Below are 18,215 nucleotides of genomic sequence, written 5' to 3'. Positions count from 1 at the left end.
TGTGGTGTAATGTCCTTCCGGTTCAGCACACGGCCGGCTTGCCTCCTCTCTGAAGGCTGAATAGCACCCAGTGTGCCGGGTCGGCCTGCTCTGCATCCATTCGTGGGTCTTTGGGCACTGAGGTCGATTCGTCGTCTTGGCGCTTGTGGATAACACTTCAGTGAAGGTAGGCATGCAGATAATCTCCTGGATTCCTGATCAGTTTCAGTTCCTTTGGCCAAATACCCAGTAGCAAGATTACTGGATCATATGGTAGCTCTGTTTTTAGGTTTTTGAGAAATCTCCATACCGTTTTCCATAATGGCTGGGCTAATTTGCATTACCACCAATAGCATGCAAGGGTTTTCTTTTCTCTGCATCCTCATCAACAGGTATTTTTCCTCTTTTTGATAAATGCCATTGTAACCAATGCAAGCAATGTGAGGTGATGTAGTCTTGTGGCTTTTTTTGTTTTGTTTTGTTTTGTTTTTTAAACAGTCATGCTCTGTCACCCAGGCTGGAGTGCAGTGATATGATCTCTGCTCACTGCAACCTCCACCTCCTGGGTTCAAGCTATTCTCCTGCCTCAGCCTCCTGAGTAGCTGGGATTATAGGTGCGCACCATGACACCCGGCTAATTTTTGTATTTTTACTAGAGATGGGGTTTAGCCATGCTGGCCAGGCTGGTCTTGAACTCCTGACGTCAAGTGATCTGCCTGCCGTGGCCAACCAAAGTGCTGGGATTACAAGCGTTGAGCCATCTTGCCTGGCTTCCCTGTGGTTAATTTGCATTTCCCTGATGATTAGTGATGTTGAGCACCTTTTCATGGACCTGTTGGCCATTTGGGTGCCATCCTTTGAGAAGTGTGCCTTTAGAGTGTAGCAGTTTGTTGGTCTTAGAGAACTTTTCTTATTTTTAACTGAAAGAATCTGTTGGCTGTGGTGCAAGTCAAAGTGGGGTCAGATGAGCATATTTGTGTAGTGATAAGTATGTGAACCCTAATATTTCTTCCATCTGCCAGTCCTACAGCCATTAGAAGTATCTTCGAATAAAGGCCCTAATGAGAACCCAGTTTTCTGAACACATCTTGGGAGGATTCTTTTTTTTTTTTTTTTCCCTGAGACGGAGTATTGCCCTGTCACCCAGGCTGGAGTGCAGTGGCGTAATCTCTGCTCACTGCAAGCTCTGCCCCGGGAGGATTCTTTTTATTCACACTTTCCTGAGATGTAGCACCTGTTTCCCGGAGTTGGCCTCAGATCCAGCCAGATGAGGCTGACATCACCTTTCCAAGGACAGAGAACTAAGGCCTGTGAGTGAAGAAAGCCACTAGTCCAGGCGCAGCCAGGTCCCATCCGTGGGTCAGCTGCGGAGGCCGTGAGGCCCACCGAGGACCTGCAGCCCTTTGCTTCTGGTGCTGTGTGCGGGGTCCACCTGTCCGATCCCTTTCTTTGTTGAGTGTGTATGCGTGTGTGTGTGGGCACATGTGTGTGAGTGTTGAGTGTGGGCACGTGTGTATGCATGGGCACATGTGAGAGGGGACACTGGGCACGTGTGTATGCATGGGCACATGTGAGTGTGACTGTTGAGTGTGTGCGCATCCGTGTGTGTGTGCATGTGTATGTGGGCACGTCTGTGTGTTGAAGGCTGCACGGGTTTCCTCCCACACAGGTGTGTAGGGTGAGACATGGTAAGTGCTGTTCTGAGTGCACTGGCCGGGGCTGAGCAGAGCTGTGCTGAGGGCTGGCGTCTGATGGGGCGGCAGGGCGCTCTACACATGCTGAGGAGCAGCAGGCCCAGCCTCACCTCGGCTGAACCGTAGCCGCATCCTCCCAGGCCTGCTGCTCCTGTGGTTTTCAGTCTCTTATTTCTTAGGGAGTCTTGTTATGTGTATGATTTTATCATTTGGGATATTAAATCATGGGCAGACATTACCAGGGCAGGGTTTAGGAAAAGGTTGGCTCCTGGCCTGAGTTCAGCATTCCACCCACAGCCATGAGCGACTGGCCTCAGCCGTTCCTCCGTCTCGTGACCGTCACGCATGTGCTCCTGCCTCGGCCCGGCACTTTCTGGCTCCGCAGAGCTGCCTTCCCGCTGTGGAAGCTAATGTCGCCCCACCTCTGCCCCTTACCTCTGCAGAGTTGGGACGTTTGCTAATGTCATGTTCACATTCACATTAAAGTAACTGATTAGGGCTTTCCTTGAGCAAGCACCGCGTGTGGGAAAAGCACCCCAAGACGTCCCCGAGGCGGGTTCCGTCTGTCCGCCGAGCTCCTGACGACCAGACCTCAGGGAGCTGCGTTGTGTGTGCTAGTTGGCCCGTTTGGCTGTTGCTCCGTGAAAATTCCTTGGGGAGCTGCGTTGTGTGTGCTAGTTGGCCCGTTCGGCTGTTGTGTGTGCTAGTTGGCCCGTTCGGCTGTTGCGTGTGCTAGTTGGCCCGTTCGGCTGTTGCACCGTGAAAATTCCACAGAGAGGCGTTTTCACTGCAGATTTAAATCTACAGTAAGAAAAGTACTAGACACTCAAGAGACTACAGCTTTGAAATTTTAATGCTGCCTGATTTACCCAGGTGAAAGCATCACTCTTCAGCTCATGTTCTCCCGTTTTCGGGGAAACAGGTGGGAAGATCCACAGCCAGGCCTCTGATCACCGACAGCAACCGGGCCGTGTAGGGTCCATGCGGGGGAGGGGGGCGTCCACGCTGAGCCATCTGGGGAGTGAAGACGGGGACTTGCTCACTACAATGTGGTATTTTTAGTTCCTGGAACCTTGGCTGTTTTGGAGCTTTCGGTTTATTTTATGAATGAAATAATGGAAAACCCACACAGCTGGCACAGCTGGCAGGTGTAGAGAGAGTGACGTGAGTGCCTTGGCTGCCTTTGGGCAGATGGACAGGAGTGAGGACTGGCGTGGTCTGCTCAGGTCTGACCTTCCAAACTGGAGCTGGCAGCCTGGAGCCACCTGTACCTGGTGTCTCCGGTGCGGCTGCACAGCAGTGGCCCGTTTCAGCAAGCTTCAGTTATTTCGCTGAGACCGAGCTGTTCAGGGTGAGAAGGTGACCTAGGTCTTCCTTCCTCTGGCTGAGGTTCCCTGCCTGGCACCCATGCCAGGTGTGCCTTCCGTGCCTTTGGTCTTTGAATGTTTCAAAGATCCGGCACTTGGTGTTAGTGTGTTAGTAGAAGTGTTTTTTCAGACCCTGTCTGTTCTCTACAGTAATTGTGTCCTATGATCAGAGTCTTATGGAATCGGAGGGAACTGTAACAGCAGCCTCTTAATGTGACCCGCTGAGCACCAGCCCTGCACTGAGCACTTTCCATACGCTCTTCCAATTTATTCTCAACAAACCTGGGAGACGCCGTTCTTTCTGTCCCTGTTTTACCCGTGAGGACACTGAGGCCATGCCAGCTCACCTGTTCGGGGTCCCACAGATGCCAAGCAGCAGGGCTGGGGTTGGATGCCCGTTCTGCAGACTCCAGGGTCCGTGCGAACCCTGGAGGGGAGGGCCGAAGGCCGGGCGGAGCAGGGCGGGTCATGGATTCTCAACCCCTCTCTCTCTGTTGCCCTCTCAGGACGCAGGGAGCCAGCAAATAGGTTTTTTGCTTGGAAGCTGTGGTGTTACCGTAGCCTTGACTAGTGACGCCTGCCATAAAGGACTTCCAAAAAGCCCAACAGGAGAGATCCCACAGTTTAAAGGTATGCCACTGAGGCTCCGAGAGCTCGCATGCCCACATCCTTTGTCAGAAGACGGGTGCGGGAATACGTCACCCCGCCTCGGTTTCAATCCTCTGTGGAATGAAACGTCAGTTGTGGACCCACAACTTTTCACGCGTTCACGTCCCCGATGACACAGCCGGGGTGCCGGCCCGTGGGGTGACATGAAGGTAATGCATGGTGGAGGCTTGGGTGCTCTTCTGTTCATGTCTTAGATCTCATGAAATCTGGAAACACCAGAGATTCAATCTAGTTGATGAGTTTGAAAGGGTAGCACATGAATGGAGAGAAATTCTGCAGGCCTACTTTCTGAGTAACATTTAAAAGGAACTTGTCGTTTATTTCCAAGGTTGGCCAAAGCTGCTGTGGTTTGTCACAGAGTCGAAACATCTCTCCAAACCACCCCGAGACTGGTTCCCACACATTAAAGACGCCAATAACGACACTGCGTATATTGAGGTGAGTCAGCCTCGGCCGCCTCCACTGGCCCTGAGTGTGGCCTTGGGAATTAATGTGTCTTTCCGACGGTTGCTCGAGCGCCAAAATTCAGGAACTCGGAGACCTCAAGTAACCAGAAAAGCTGCCGTGACCTCCCAGCCCCACCTCCCTCATGCTTTCTGTCTCGTTTCAGTACAAGACGTGTAAGGACGGCAGCGTGCTGGGTGTGACGGTGACGAGGACTGCGCTGCTGACACACTGCCAGGCCCTGACGCAGGCGTGCGGCTACACGGAAGGTGGGGTGCCAGACCCCGACTCCTGGGGACCCTGGTTCTAACCGGGACACTGGTTCTAACCGGGACACCTGACACGAAGACCACGTCCTTCCCATGAGTAGCTGTAGAAATAGTGTGACATTTGTGCCCAGCTCCGCTGACATTCACTTATTGCTGAGTTAGGATATCAGCTCAGCCTGCCATAGCAAAATACCACAGACGGGGCGGCTTCAACACAGACATTTACGTCTGCACAGCGCGGAGGTCTGAGGTCAGCGTGCCCTTGGGCAGTTCCCAGTGGGGGTCTCTTCCCGGCTTCTCATAGGAGGTGTAAGATGTGCGGTTAGGCGCCCATCCCTACGACCCCACTGAACGCGAATTGACCTCCTGCAAGGCGCGCTCTCCACACGCAGCCATGCTGGGGCCCGGGGCTTCAGCATGTGGATTTGGGGAGACGCCGTGAACGCCATGGAGCTTCATCCCGGGTGCACATGAGCGTATCTTTAGTTTTAAGGAAAACATCCGTGTGTCCGCCCGCCCTCCCGGTTGAGTCAGTCTCGGCAGGTCTCTGCTGCTGCGGTGAAGAATTGGTGGTGGTTATGTGTTTTCCTTCCCGCGGGTGGGCCGATATAGGAGGCAAAGAGGGGAAGTGAGTGGAGGGAACCGTGGCAACCGCGCTGAAATGGCACAGAGAGGGGAGGGTGCAAGCAGATCCCGGGGACCCCCAGAGACTCCCGCATGGGTGCCCTGAGTCCTACTGAGATCCCCTGAAGCCTCCTGAGATGTTCTGAGACACTGTGATATGCCCTGAGGCCCTTTGAGACCCCTTCAGAACCCCCAGAGAACCCCCAATGACCTCGAGAGCCCTTGGGATGCCCTGAGGCCCCTTGAGACCCCCTGCAGAGACCCCCTGAGACCCCCTGACAGGACAGCTGCAGTGTGCACCCCGCCTGGCATCTCTTTCTGGAACCTGACGAAGCCACAGTGGCATCTGCCACTCCGCTGTGGAATGAAACACTTTTTCTACTATTTTTATTCTCTCCCCATCCTCATCATCTCCCTTTTAAAAACAACGCACGTGTCTCGCGGGTGTTCTGATGTTTAGCCGTGGACTTTCCACACCTGGGGGTGCATTGCCCCCTGCTCCTCGCCCTGATAACACCTCCAAGGTCCAGGGCGGTCACTCTTGGGGAGGGAATAGATACATTCCCTCCTTGCTTCACTTTTTTCAAAAGGAACTTGGGTTGTCTCCTTGGGCCGTGTGTTGTGAAAGCCCCTCTGTCTGTTACCCTCCACACTTCAGCCTTTGGACGGGGAGACTGAGTCATGTGCAGGCAGCTACTGACCTCGGGGGGCCAGGTGACTTCCAGAGAAAGCTGGGCCTGTTCTCGGCCAGGGTGCTCTGTGATAGTAATCCTCATCAAGCACGAGCTTTTAGCACCTTTTTAGAGCCCTCCCCCATAGTCATCGAATAGATTTCCCTCCCTGTCCTCCAAATGCCAGTGCCTCCTTGTTTTATTGCAACTCCAACCTTGGAGATTTCCGGTAGAGCTGCGTAGGTCCCCGTGTTGCCAAAAATCCACCTCCTCTGTGCACACAGGGCTCTCCAGCTGCAAAGCTTCCTTTCCTGGGAGACTCGTGAGGAAGTGAAAAGAAATCTTTTAAAGAACAAGGCAGGGAGGGGGAAATATATAAAAAGAGAAGGAACACTGTGTTTTAAGGCGCAGCCTGGAGAGCTAACGCTGCTCACTCGTGTGTCAGGATATCTGTCTAGAAACTCCAGGGTGACCGGCACTCAAACGGGTCTGCAGAATTTCCACCAAGATGCAGCAAAATGGGATTTTTCCAAGATCTGTTATTTCCTGCGATGCAGTGTTGGATTTTCTTTGCATTTTGGTCTGTTGCTGTCCTGTCCTAAGAAAGAATCTCCTGACTCCCTCTTTTGTGCAGCTGAAACCATCGTGAATGTGCTGGACTTCAAGAAAGACGTCGGGCTCTGGCATGGCATCCTGACAGTAAGTGAGGTCCCCTGGCCGCGTCTGTCCACACAGGAGTCCCCCCCCAACCCAGCCTGTCCACACAGGAGTCCCCCCCCGCGCCCAGCCTGTCCACACAGGAGTCCCCCCCTCAACCCAGCCTGTCCCACACAGGAGTCCCCCCTCCGCCCAGCCTGTCCACACAGGAGTCCCCCCTCTGCCCAGCCTGTCCACACAGGAGTGTGCTGGGTGTCGGAATACAAATGCCTAGGTGTGCATACGTTTCGCTTGGGCAAGCTGCTTCCTCCCACGCTGTGAAGAGAAAATCATTACTGTTTAGAAGACCGATGTTGTCCACTAACGTGGTTCACGACTGCACCACAAAGCCAGTTGTTTCAGCAGCCACTGGTGTGAGGGTCTTGGACACGTGGATTGAGGTTACAGCTGCTGAAAACAGCCTTCCAGGGCTCACGTGCAGATCATTATCTTCCTTCCCACGCTTTTGGCATTCAGTATCTTAGCGTAACATCAAAGGTTGGTTGGTGTGTGGATCACTGTCCCGGACATCTGGTTAGCTGCATGTTCCTGTTACTTCTTGAGTCAGTGGGGCCTGCTGTTGTGTTACTCTGCGGGGAAAAGTAGTTTACAGATTTGCCTTTGAGGATGGCAATCAGTGTGTGTTGCAGGGAAATGATTGTCTCACAGTCACGGGTGCCCTGGATGACAGTGCCGGGCTTGGGCACTTCTTATGGGGAAGAAACCTTATTTGTTTAAGGCAGGCTTGGCACTTAAAAGCTACGTGGAGCGTGACTGCTTAGATGCTCCCCCCCATCTGTTTCGAATGTGGTAATTTTCACTAATTTTTCTTTTGAATAATTTCTTATGCTGAAGCTTCTTACCTTTTGGTGGTAGAAAATTCTAGTAGTTGTCACATGAGTGATGGGCATATGAATACAGGATTTGCCGTTTCTCAGTGGACCAGAATTCATGTGAAAAGGAGCCGGCAAGCATTTCCTAGACCAAATATCTGTGGCTCCAGAGCAGCCCACCTGGCTGCCTTCTGTGATACATGTGGGTCATCTCTCAAGTCTGATGCTATTAGGGGGTGAGATGGAGCAGCGTGGTCCCAGAACCATCCTGTGCTGGTGCAGTGGGGAGCCTGGCTTTGGGACTGGAGGACCTGGGATGAGATGGAGCAGCGTGGTCCCAGAACCATCCTGTGCTGGTGCAGTGGGGAGCCTGGCTTTGGGACTGGAGGACCTGGGATAAAGTGGAGCAGTGTGGTCCCGGTCCCAGAACCATCCTGTGCTGGTGCAGTGGGGAGCCCGGCTTTGGGGTTGGAGGACCTGGGCTTGTGTCTCAGCCCTTCCTTTCTTAGCTTTGTGACTCAGGCATATCACACGTGCGTCTAAGTCCCTTCTCAAATCTGAACCTCAGTTTTCCTATCTGTGAATGGGAACAACAATCCTATTTGACGTGGCTGGTGTGAGAATTATGTGGCCTAAAGTTTAAGCACCCACTCCACCTACACGTTTGACACATGATTCAATGATCAGGTCCTAAAGAACAGATAGCTACGTCACTGTTGCTGTTAGTCACTCTCGTCATTAGAACCCCCGAGTTTCTGGCTGTGGCGTTGTCTGCACAGCCCTGCTTTCGAGGCATCGTTGTGGGGCCGCCTCTCTGAGGGTCTCCCGCTGGTGGTACCAGCCTGCCCGCTCTGTGCTCTGGGGTACAGCCGGCAGCCCTGGCGGGTGTGAGTCTCTCCACTGTCGCATCTAAGGCGAGGTCTCTGAGCAGACAGCAGCAGCTTTTAAGATGCCCTCACAAACCCCAGCACAGAGTGGGGAGGGAGTCGGTGGAGCTCTGAGGAGGGAAGGCACACGTTGTCTTTCCGTTTTCATCTGGAGCTTCCTGAATCGAGCCAGTGGCTCTGCGGAGGGGTCTGTGCCCTCTTGTCTGCCCCCATCCCGTAGCCTACAAGACTGCAAGGATCCTAGCCCACTGCACAGCCCGCCAGGTGGTGCCTGGTCTGACTGCTGTGGCGTGAGGCATGTGTGAGTCCCAGCCTCAGCGTGCAGCAGCATGCAGCAGCGTACAGGTACTAGCCAGTGTGTCCTAGTTTATTTTTGTCAGGAGTCGCAATCTGCTGCAGCAAGGCCTGGCCAGAGCCAGAATGTGAGCTTCCCTCAGCCCCGCGTTTCAGAGCAGCGTACAGTTCTCAAGACGGGTTCTGCAAAATAAAAGTTAGCGTAACACACTAGGAAGAATTAGGCTTCGAGGATATGAAAGGCTGTTGAAAATGGCGATACTTCACCAAAGGTTTCATCTTAAAAAGGATTTGGACTTAAATTATTTAATTCTGTCAGCAGTAGTTTAGGGAAAGCAGTGGAGTTCAAGGGAGACCTTGGGAGTCGCTTTCCCATGGACATACTTTAAAGGATTACACCCAGACCCGACCGTGCCACGCTCATGCAGACCAGCCGTCCCCGCCCTCCCCGCCCTAAAGAGCCTCCAGGGTCCTGTGCGACTGCTCCTCCTCCGGCCCCGTGCAGCCTGGTGTCTGTGGTGCTCCCTGAGAGCTGCTGCTCCTCCTTCCCTGGGGGCCCATGCAGCCTGGCGTCTGTGGTGCTTCCTGCGAGCGGCTCCTCCTCCTCCTCTCCCCTTCTTCCTCTGGGGCCCCATGTGGCCTGGTGTCCACGGCACTCACTGAGAGCTGCTCCTCTGCCATGCCCCTCTGTAGTTGCCGTCCCTGCCAGCCCCACCCTAAGGAGCCTCCAGGGGCTGTGCGGCCTGGTGTCTGCAGCACTCTGAGGGCTCCCCCTGCCTCCGTGCGGCCTAGCGTCCCTGCCACTGGCTGAGAGCTGCTCCTCTGCGTGCCCCTCCGTGCTCACCCTGCGTGTTCCTGTGTTGATTGCAGAGCGTCATGAACATGATGCATGTGATCAGCATCCCGTACTCGCTGATGAAGGTGAACCCTCTCTCCTGGATCCAGAAGGTCTGCCAGTACAAAGGTGGGTCTGGCGGGGTGCAGTGACTCACGCCTGTAATCCCAGCACTTTAGGAGGCCAAAGGGGGTAGATCACCTGAGGTCAGGAGTTCCAGACCACCCTGGCCAATATAGAGAAACCCCGTTTCTACTAATAATACAAAAATTAGCTGGGCCTGGGGGCGCATGCCTATAATCCTTGCTACTTGGAAGGTTGAAACAGGAGAATCACTTGAACCCAGGAAAAGGAGGAGGTTGCCGTGAGCCGAGATTGGTATTAAAAAACAAAAAAAACAAGGCTCACAGGGGCTGGGTGACAGTGATTCTTCACCCTTCCCCACCACTCACGATGATCTCTCTCTTTCAATAGGGGGCGATCTGACGGTGGCACATACTAACCTATTTCTATTTTTCTTTTAGCAAAAGTGGCGTGTGTGAAATCCAGGGATATGCATTGGGCATTAGTAGCACACAGAGATCAGAGAGACATCAACCTCTCCTCTCTGCGAATGCTGATTGTGGCGGACGGCGCGAACCCCTGTAAGTGAGGAGCCGTGGGAACTAGGCAGGCTAGGGAGTCTTTTTTTATTTTTTTTCCCCAGGTTTCATTCTTTATACTTTGATTTTTCTTTTTCTAATCCTTATCTTAGTAAAGAAGTTGTCTTAAAATCACCAAACCGTATCTCTCACTCTGGCCGAGAGGTACGATGGCTTAATAAGGACAGGCATTTGTAGACTCCACAGCCCTGGGATTCAGAGGATGTCTTGATTCTGTAGAGAAAGTTCCTTCGGTGACCCTGTTTCCCTGCCTGTAAAATGGTGCTTAAGTCATAAACTTTCATGAGGATGAAATGAAGTAAGCCCTAAGCAGGTAATAAGGAAATATTCAGGAAATATTTGACTGCTCGTACTTTATGGTCTGTAGTAGTTTTCTTGATCAGTAAATTAATTTGTCATTTTACATGTAATTTCATTATCATTTTCTCTAACAAAAATACTCAGATAAAGTAAATTAGTGGCTCCACAGAATACTATAAATACACCTTGAGAAATATTTCAGCCAACTGAAACGAGAACCTAGCTAGCATGCTTTTGTGAGAAAAGTATATAAAACTTAGAAGCAGAGTGAAATTAATGAAAGGTTTCTGACCACATTTATGAAATATGCAACATTTGTTTGTAAGTTAAAGCAGCATAAACTCCTTTAATACCAGATATACAAAAGCAGACTCATAAACAGGTTTTATAAACAGTTTTCAAATATAAAATTTCAAAAATCCTGAGCTAATTTAATAAACAATTGTTTTAACCCATAACTCTACAAAACAATACATCTTGCATAAAGGAAAGTATGTCTATATTTGGACATAGTTTAGCAGGTATGTTCTTGATAATTATGCCTCGACCTCATCATTTAATAGAGAGGAAAGTTTTCTTCATTTGGTTTAGATTTACCCCTGTCTTGGAACTTCCATACTGAAAACAGTGGAACAAGTCTCAGAAAAGTTACTAAAGTAAGTTTATCTGTCAGAAAAGGGGTCATAAATGTGGAGGTTGAGTTCTTTAAATTCTTGAGTTCTGTTTGAGAATGACCACTTTCAGTGTAACATAAAAAATTGTATTAAATATTTTTCCATACTGCCTAGATCCAATTGTGCCTAAATCCCACCTTCAGAACGGTTTTCTGTGGTGGGATTTTGTAATCAATCACAGTGCTTCAGCTGTCTGACCATTGTCCCTCTTTCACTCTAGGGTCTATTTCATCTTGTGATGCATTTCTCAATGTCTTCCAAAGTAAAGGCCTTCGACAGGAGGTCATCTGTCCTTGTGCCAGCTCGCCAGAGGCCCTCACTGTGGCCATCCGGAGGTACTGGGTCCTGTCGATTTACGTAGCTAACCTAGAGACAGTCCTGATTCAGCAGCGAAGGGAGATCAGGAAATCCTAACGGTGAACGCTGAGGGTGAGGGTGAAAGCGGGACCTAACCTTTCAATGTGAGTTTATTTCTGTTTTTATGCAGATTCATTCGTTAAAAAACATGTATCACTCTCTGCAGTTTCACCGTAATTCCTTAATAAGTGGAACTGTCTAGAGGCTCATGGAATCATAATATCCTGTCCTTGCAGTTGGCAGAAATTTACTCCGATTTCCTCGTGTGTGTCAGTCTCTGGTTTCATCTGGGGTGGGATAGGAATTTACTCTGATTTCCACGTGCGTGTACGTGGAAACAAGAATGGAATGACCCTCCTCTTCCCCACCACTGGGAGTATTGCTGTGGGCACGCTGCCCCAGACCCCCGCACCACACCACCTCCTCTCTCACCACACCTTCCTCTGGTTTCATCTGGAGTGGGATAGAGTCCGTTTTCATCAGCCTGCTTTTCTTGCAGTGCTACTGACTTCCATGTGCTGTGGGATTTACTGGTATATTTATTTTTTTCATTGTCTGTCTCTGGTGTATAGTTGATGCCTGATGCATATTTTTTGAGTGAATGAAAGTAAAATTTAAAGTAGGTAAATTCAGAAAGTTGCCTCTTGTACAGTTTGCTCTGACAATCCCATGTCATTCACCAGAAGTGAAGCCCAAACCTCACGTGTGTTTATGCACGTGCTAGGCACACGCTTGGCCTTTTACATAAATGGAGCCGTGTGTGCGTTTGGGTTTTTGTTTTCATTTTTCTTGGTTGACGTAGGTGCCACTGACGGCCTAACTATGCTGTTGTAGCATCTGCCGAGAACAGGCTCCTGCAGAGAAGCTGCGTTCCTGTGTCGGCTGTCACCGGCCCACCCAAGGCTGGTCCAGAGGAAGGTGTGGCGAGAGAGAAGGAGGTGTGGTGCGGGGGTCTGGGGCAGCGTGTCCACAGCAATACTCCCAGTGGTGGGGAAGAGGAGGGTCATTCCATTCTTGTGAGGTGAGCTCTGGAGTGTAGATGAGTGCAGGAGGCCTACTTGCAACAGGCTTCCCATAGCAGTGTGTGGTTTTTAAATTATTATAGGCAAAACTGTGGAAGGGCAGGCATTGACCGGGACACAAACAGAAATAACAAGAGCAGGATGTGTCTCCCTCCCACTGTCTCGCCCGGTGGTGCACATGGGCACATACATCAGGTCGGCTGCGGCCTGTACCCCGTGCAGTGTCTGGAGGAGTGGTCTCTGGACACGGCCCACCGTGGGTTACAGCAGCCCGTCTCCAGAGCTACCTCCCTGGCGCTGGCTTCAGTGCTCTTCTCGGGTGTGCCACTCTTCTCGGGTGTGCCACTTTTCTGATTGGCGTGATTGGGCTCAACAAATTGAAGGATCGAGAGGGATTAAAAGATACGATTTTAGCATTCCAAGTTGAATTAGGAACGACAGTGTCCTGAAAACAAACAGCAGCCCCCCGAGTGTTCCCGTGCCAGTTCTCCCTGCCGCCCGTCATTCTCAGTCTCATCAAGACTGTCTTTTTATGTGGTTATCATGCATATGATGCAGAAACTGTTAAATGCTCATGCTTTACGAAAGAATAATCTGTATAACTGGCCATTGCGCTTCAACTCCCTAATTGCCTGAGATGAATTAGGCAGCAACTCTATCTCAGTGGTGAAAATCTTTAGGAGAGAAACCAGTGCTGGTCCTTAGAACCTGTATCTTTCGTTACCCTGATGTGTAAGTCACTTTTGAATAAATTTGATGAAAGCAGCACTTGTACTTGCATTTCCACCAACACACCCCTCTCTGCATTGTTGTCTGCATGTGTGAACAGAAGGAAAACTTCCCTCTGTGCTGGGGTTTCCATCGTGTGCTGTAGAAGGGTTGGGACAGATGCGTGTTTTTGGAAAATGAGCCGGCGACTGAACTCAGTGTACTCTGTCTTAAGATTTGAGGTGAACTTTCCACGTAGTAGAGGCCAGAGGCCAGGTTATTAACTGAAAAATGGCTTTCGTACGTTCTATAAAGCTGCTTTAAGTGAGGTCTGGCAAGGCTTCCCTGCAGGTTCTGGCGTGAGAACAAAATGAATGCTTTCTTAAATGTCGTCGTGTCCAGAATGGGAGGCAGTACAGTGCTCTTGTTTTACTTACTCCTTCTGTTTTTTAAAGAACAAAAACAGGTGCTACATTCCCCTGTTTTGTTGCAGAGAAGGGTCTGTAGAGGATGGATTATGCCTATTTGAAGGGGTTCTAGGATGGGCATTTCCTCTGTGTTGGGATCTAAGCATTTGTGTCCTGCGTGTTAAGCATCTTCCAGGGACAGCCTCTTCTGTGTGTGAACCATCTTCCAGGGACAGCCCCTGCTCCTGGTAGCGAAGCAGAGACTGAACTTCCAATGCTGAGTTGCAGCTGGTTGCTTGTTTGGCTTTCGGTCCGTTTAATTAAAAAAGGATAACGATTATCTGCAGTAGAATGCAGATAAAATTGCAGATGCATTTGCTTACTATTTGTAGAATTTTGGCCCTCTCTGGAATATGTGTCACTTAGTGATTCTCTTCTGCAAAAAAAACAAAAAACATAAAAGAGTAGATAAATCAGAAGCTGAGGCACTCACAAGAAAGCCACCCAGGGCTGCAGGTGCCAGCAGGGCCGGGCGTGGACATCAGGGCTATGAGTCGATCTTCCAGGCTGTCAAGGGCCGGGGCCTTCAAGAGCCCCAGGTCTGACAAGGGTGCCCACAGCCTACTAGCTGTGGAGTATCTTAATGTCTCTCTTGCAAGCAACATAGAATGTCTGTCATGCAAAACAGAGCACATTGGAAGGTTTCAGGGCTCACAGGATCGATGGAACCTCCAGTGTCCCGCTTGATAAATAGGCAGGATGCACGGGCGCTTTCGGGAGCAGTAGCAGCCCCGGTGATGGGGAAAGGGTTGGGGTGGGATAGGGGGTCACGGCGTACAGAAGCCAGCAGCGGCTGTCAGGGGTTGTGGGGGAGTGCGGCGCACGGGAGCCAGCAGCAGCCCTGGCGATGGGAAGGTATGTGGGAGCAGCCTGGCACCTGGGCTCCAGGTACTGGGCCCTCCCTCAGGTTGCCCAGCACTGGAGGCAGGTCACTGCTGGAACTTACACAGTCGGTTCTCCCCTCAGAGAAAGGCCAGTTGCCAAAAAATGACCAGCACTCATTGTAGGGTGGTTGAGAGTCTTTGAAAACATGAGTCGGAGACCTTGAAGGGGCAAGGGCTGGAGACGTGCCTGTCCTCAGGCATGTCTGTGTTCACGTGTGTCTAGGCACGTCTGTGTTCACGTGTCTGTGTTCAGGTGTGTCTTTATGCATGTATAAAGATGTGTGTCTAGGCATGTCTGTTCACGTGTGTCTAGGCATGTCTGTTCACGTGTCTGTGTTCACATGTGTCTTTATGCATGTATAAAGACGTGTGTCTAGGCATGTCTGTTCACATGTCTATGCATGTCTGTTCACGTGTGCCTAGGCATGTCTGTTCACGTGTCTGTTCACGTGTGTCTATGCATGTATAAAGACGTGTGTCTAGGCATGCCTGTTCACTTGTGTCTAGGCATGTCTGTGTTCACGTGTCTTTATGCATGTCTGTTCATGCGTGTCTATGCATGTTCATGCATGCTTGCCTTTCTTCATGGCTGTCTTCACCTGTGTATGCCTGTCTTCGTGTTTGTGTTAATGTGTCTGCCTTTGTGTGTGTCTGTTTTCACCCTTGTGTTCACGTGTGTCAGCCAAGTGGTGGCAGGAAATCACCTGCTCTAGTGAAGTCTGCTCAGTCTTCCTATGTGAGCTGTATTTTCACCCAGGCATTTAAAGTATTTTCTTCTCTTTAAAACTGTCATTGTCCTGTTATATTTTGTGTTTTCTCTTCTACTGATATTAGTTTTAGAGTAGGAAATATTGGGGAAATAGGGGTTTGTGGTGCCTAAACTCATCAGAAATTTTTTAAAGGACAAATTGCAAGGCAAAAACCAGGAAACTGTTTCCTGGCTACAAGTATCCGCTTAACCTCCTGCTGTCTGAGTCTGTTACCATCTCTCCCTAAACCTCCTGCCATTTGAGTCTGTTACCATCTCTAGAATGTAGATGTGACAGAATTGATTTCCTTAAAGCTACATTGTGAAAATGTTTATTGAACTGAAAAGCATAATTTTTAGCTTTGTAACTACAAAGTATTATTTGGATATCCCGATAATTTAGTAACAAAAGACAAAAATTCATGTAAAACAATGAAACAGTAATTCCAGAAAAGATAAAATCTTGTCTTTTGCCCCCTTGTCACAACAGCCATCTTCCATTTTTTGAAAGTGTCCAAGCTAGAAGTTAGCTGGGAGAAAATCGAAGAAGAGGTGTCCACAGGGAGAAGGGTGCTGTCTGGTGCCCACTGGGTGCGGGTGGTGCCTGGATGAGACAGGAGAAAACAGCATAGCTCTGAGACAAAGTGGTTCCAAAGTGAGCACTTCTGATTGCTCAGAAAAGTCAGACCCAAGTTCCATAATCCAGCATGTAAGGGAAAGCAAGATAAACTAATTTTATCTTAAAAAGCGGGATAAAATTTTGAAATTCTCTATAGAATAGTCTTGAGATGAAAATCACCTGAACCAGAGCGTGACAATTAGGCAGCATTGAAGAGCAAGCCGGGTTTTCCTGTTTAATTTCACCCGACCACCTGCGTTTGACAGTGTGTTCTGTTTTTGTGGTGAATTACATGAGAAGTTTGTTTTGGCAAAGGTTCGCAGTGCAGTGAGAAAATAGCAGAGGAGGGGCCTCCCCACAGGGTCCCCCCAGTTTCAGCCCGTAACCTCCCCTGGAAACAGAAAGGTGTCCAAGGCTTATGAGAAAGAGTTTGCAAAAAAGTTTATATAGTGTGATCCCATTTTTGGTAACAAAACATTAAGTATCTGTAAATAGTATATTCAGTGCCAAAAACAGCTGCGCTACGCAGGGTGGGCGAGGCGGTGGAGATGGGCGGCTCACTGTGCTGCGCTATGCAGGGCGGGCGAGGCAGTGGAGATGGGCGGCTCACTGTGCTGCCCTACACAGGGCGGGCGAGGCGGTGGAGATGGGCGGCTCACTGTGCTGCGCGGCTCTTAAAATGGGCTGTTTTTCGTGGGCATGCATTGCTGCTATTAGGGAAAAGGAAGAATGTTACATTAAATCAACTCATAACTTAATACACTGGCTGCTTTTACGTCGTATTTTTTCCTGTTAAAAATCAGAGCCTCCGTTATCTGTTGTGGTTTTGAAAGTCTGTTACACTGAACGTTGTACGTGCACGTTTTTCACTGAATTTCTCCTTGTGCAGAAGTGTTTCCCAAAAATATTGTTTCTGCTAAAATGAGTTCACAAGCTAACTTGCTCCCTGTCCTTTAAAGGGCACTTTTACCGGGTACTATGAGTGTGTAAGGGCATTCTGCTGCTGTTGAAGCGTGGCCCAGGGAGGAAAGAAAGCAGAGGACATGCTCTGTGTTCTGTGTGCCCAGGCACCTTCATCAGGGCTGATTTACATTCGTCTAAAAGAAAAACCTTTGGTGGTGAATGGTGATTCAAGACCAGAGCAGCTACCCTGTTTTTTTTTTTAAAAAGACACTTCCTCGGGGCTCTGGCTGCTAGTTCGGAAGGGAACACCCTCCACTCTCAGACAAGCTTCCCGGTAACTTCTCATTTTGTCTGGAACCCGAATGCGTCTTCCCAAAGAAGCAACGTTGTGCAGGTGCTTTGAGGCCAGCGTGGGGAACGGCAGGCGTGGGATGAGCGCCACCTCCTTCCTTCTCTGTGCTGCTCTGTCGGGGGTCGAGGTCGGTCTGGGTCCTCCTCTGTGAGGTCGGCCTGGGGCCTCCTCTGTGTGGCCGGCCTGGTTCCTCCTCTGTGAGGTCGGCCTGGGTGGTCCTCTGTGTGGTCGGCCTGGTTCCTCCTCTGTGTGGCCGGCCTGGGTCCTCCTCTGTGCCCGCTCTGTCGGGGGCCGAGGTCGGTCTGGGGCCTCCTCTGTGCTGCTCTGTCGGGGGCCAAGGTCGGCCTGGGGCCTCCTCTGTGCTGCTCTGTCGGGGGCCAAGGTCGGCCTGGGGCCTCCTCTGTGCTCATCTCACTCCAGCTTTGTGACGTGGGTGGGGCTTCACCTTCAGCCCCTTCAGACTCCTCGTCTGTAGAAGAGAATCACAGCAGTAGCCCCCTCAGAGGCCCGTGTGAGCACTGAGTGGGTTCATACACACAAAGCACTTAAAAACACGCCTGGTTCGTAGTAAGAATTCAGCAGGTGTTGCTGCCGTTACCACAGTTACATGACTACAGGCGTGTTTTGTGTGATCTGTTGCAAAGACAGGCTGTGTGAAGATTGCTGGGGGGAGGAGGGGTCTGCAGCTTAACTCTTTGTTCTCCAAATGTGCTGCTGTTGCTAAGCTGAGAATTACTAGACTGGAGAGAGCCCGTGTAAGATGAAGAAAAAGACCCTCGTTAACTCACTTGCCTCAGGGATTCAGCAAATAACAGGCGGCACTGAAGCGGTGCAGGTGCAGTGCGGCTCCTCTGGTAAGCCCTAGAGCTGGAGGCTGGTAAGGCCTGTTTACTGCTTGATCTGTTTTGTGTTAATGTCCTGAGCCTGGCCGAGCTCTGCTTGTGGTCAGGAGTAGCAAACTGGATGTGTTCACGAAATTTAGAGGAGCTGCTGCTTCAAGGTGTTATGCAGGCAAGGCTTATGGAATGGTTTCCAGAGGCTGGAAACGCTGTGACAAGTCAACAGTGCAAACGGTTAGGTGGAAGCCATAGTGTACATTCCTTGTGAGGCCACATTGCGAGGTCTGGCCTGCTTCTCTCCTTTTTGTTGGTCTGTTTGCATTGTTATAAAGGAATGTGTGAGACTGGGTAGTCTATAAGGAGAAGAGGTTGATTCTGGCTCACAGTTCTGCAGGCTGTAAGAGAAGCATGGCTCCAG

General features: G+C 50.4%; 1 protein-coding gene across 1 annotated transcript in view; it reads left to right on the top strand.

The window, feature by feature from the left end:
* DIP2C (DIP2 disco-interacting protein 2 homolog C (Drosophila)) overlaps positions 1-18,215 on the top strand; it is a 296,340-nt gene that overhangs the window by 178,611 nt on the left and 99,514 nt on the right. The window contains exons 12-18 of the mRNA XM_011991552.1: positions 3,547-3,670; positions 4,038-4,147; positions 4,320-4,422; positions 6,352-6,416; positions 9,298-9,391; positions 9,787-9,906; positions 11,119-11,233. Coding sequence (XP_011846942.1) covers positions 3,547-3,670; positions 4,038-4,147; positions 4,320-4,422; positions 6,352-6,416; positions 9,298-9,391; positions 9,787-9,906; positions 11,119-11,233 — 731 coding nt within the window. The remainder of the gene's footprint in view (positions 1-3,546; positions 3,671-4,037; positions 4,148-4,319; positions 4,423-6,351; positions 6,417-9,297; positions 9,392-9,786; positions 9,907-11,118; positions 11,234-18,215) is intronic.

The sequence above is a fragment of the Mandrillus leucophaeus genome, unplaced genomic scaffold (assembly GCF_000951045.1).
Source record: "Mandrillus leucophaeus isolate KB7577 unplaced genomic scaffold, Mleu.le_1.0 Scaffold399, whole genome shotgun sequence".
In the NCBI taxonomy this organism is placed as follows: Eukaryota; Metazoa; Chordata; class Mammalia; order Primates; family Cercopithecidae; genus Mandrillus; species Mandrillus leucophaeus.
This window is presented reverse-complemented; position numbering and strand designations above follow the sequence as displayed.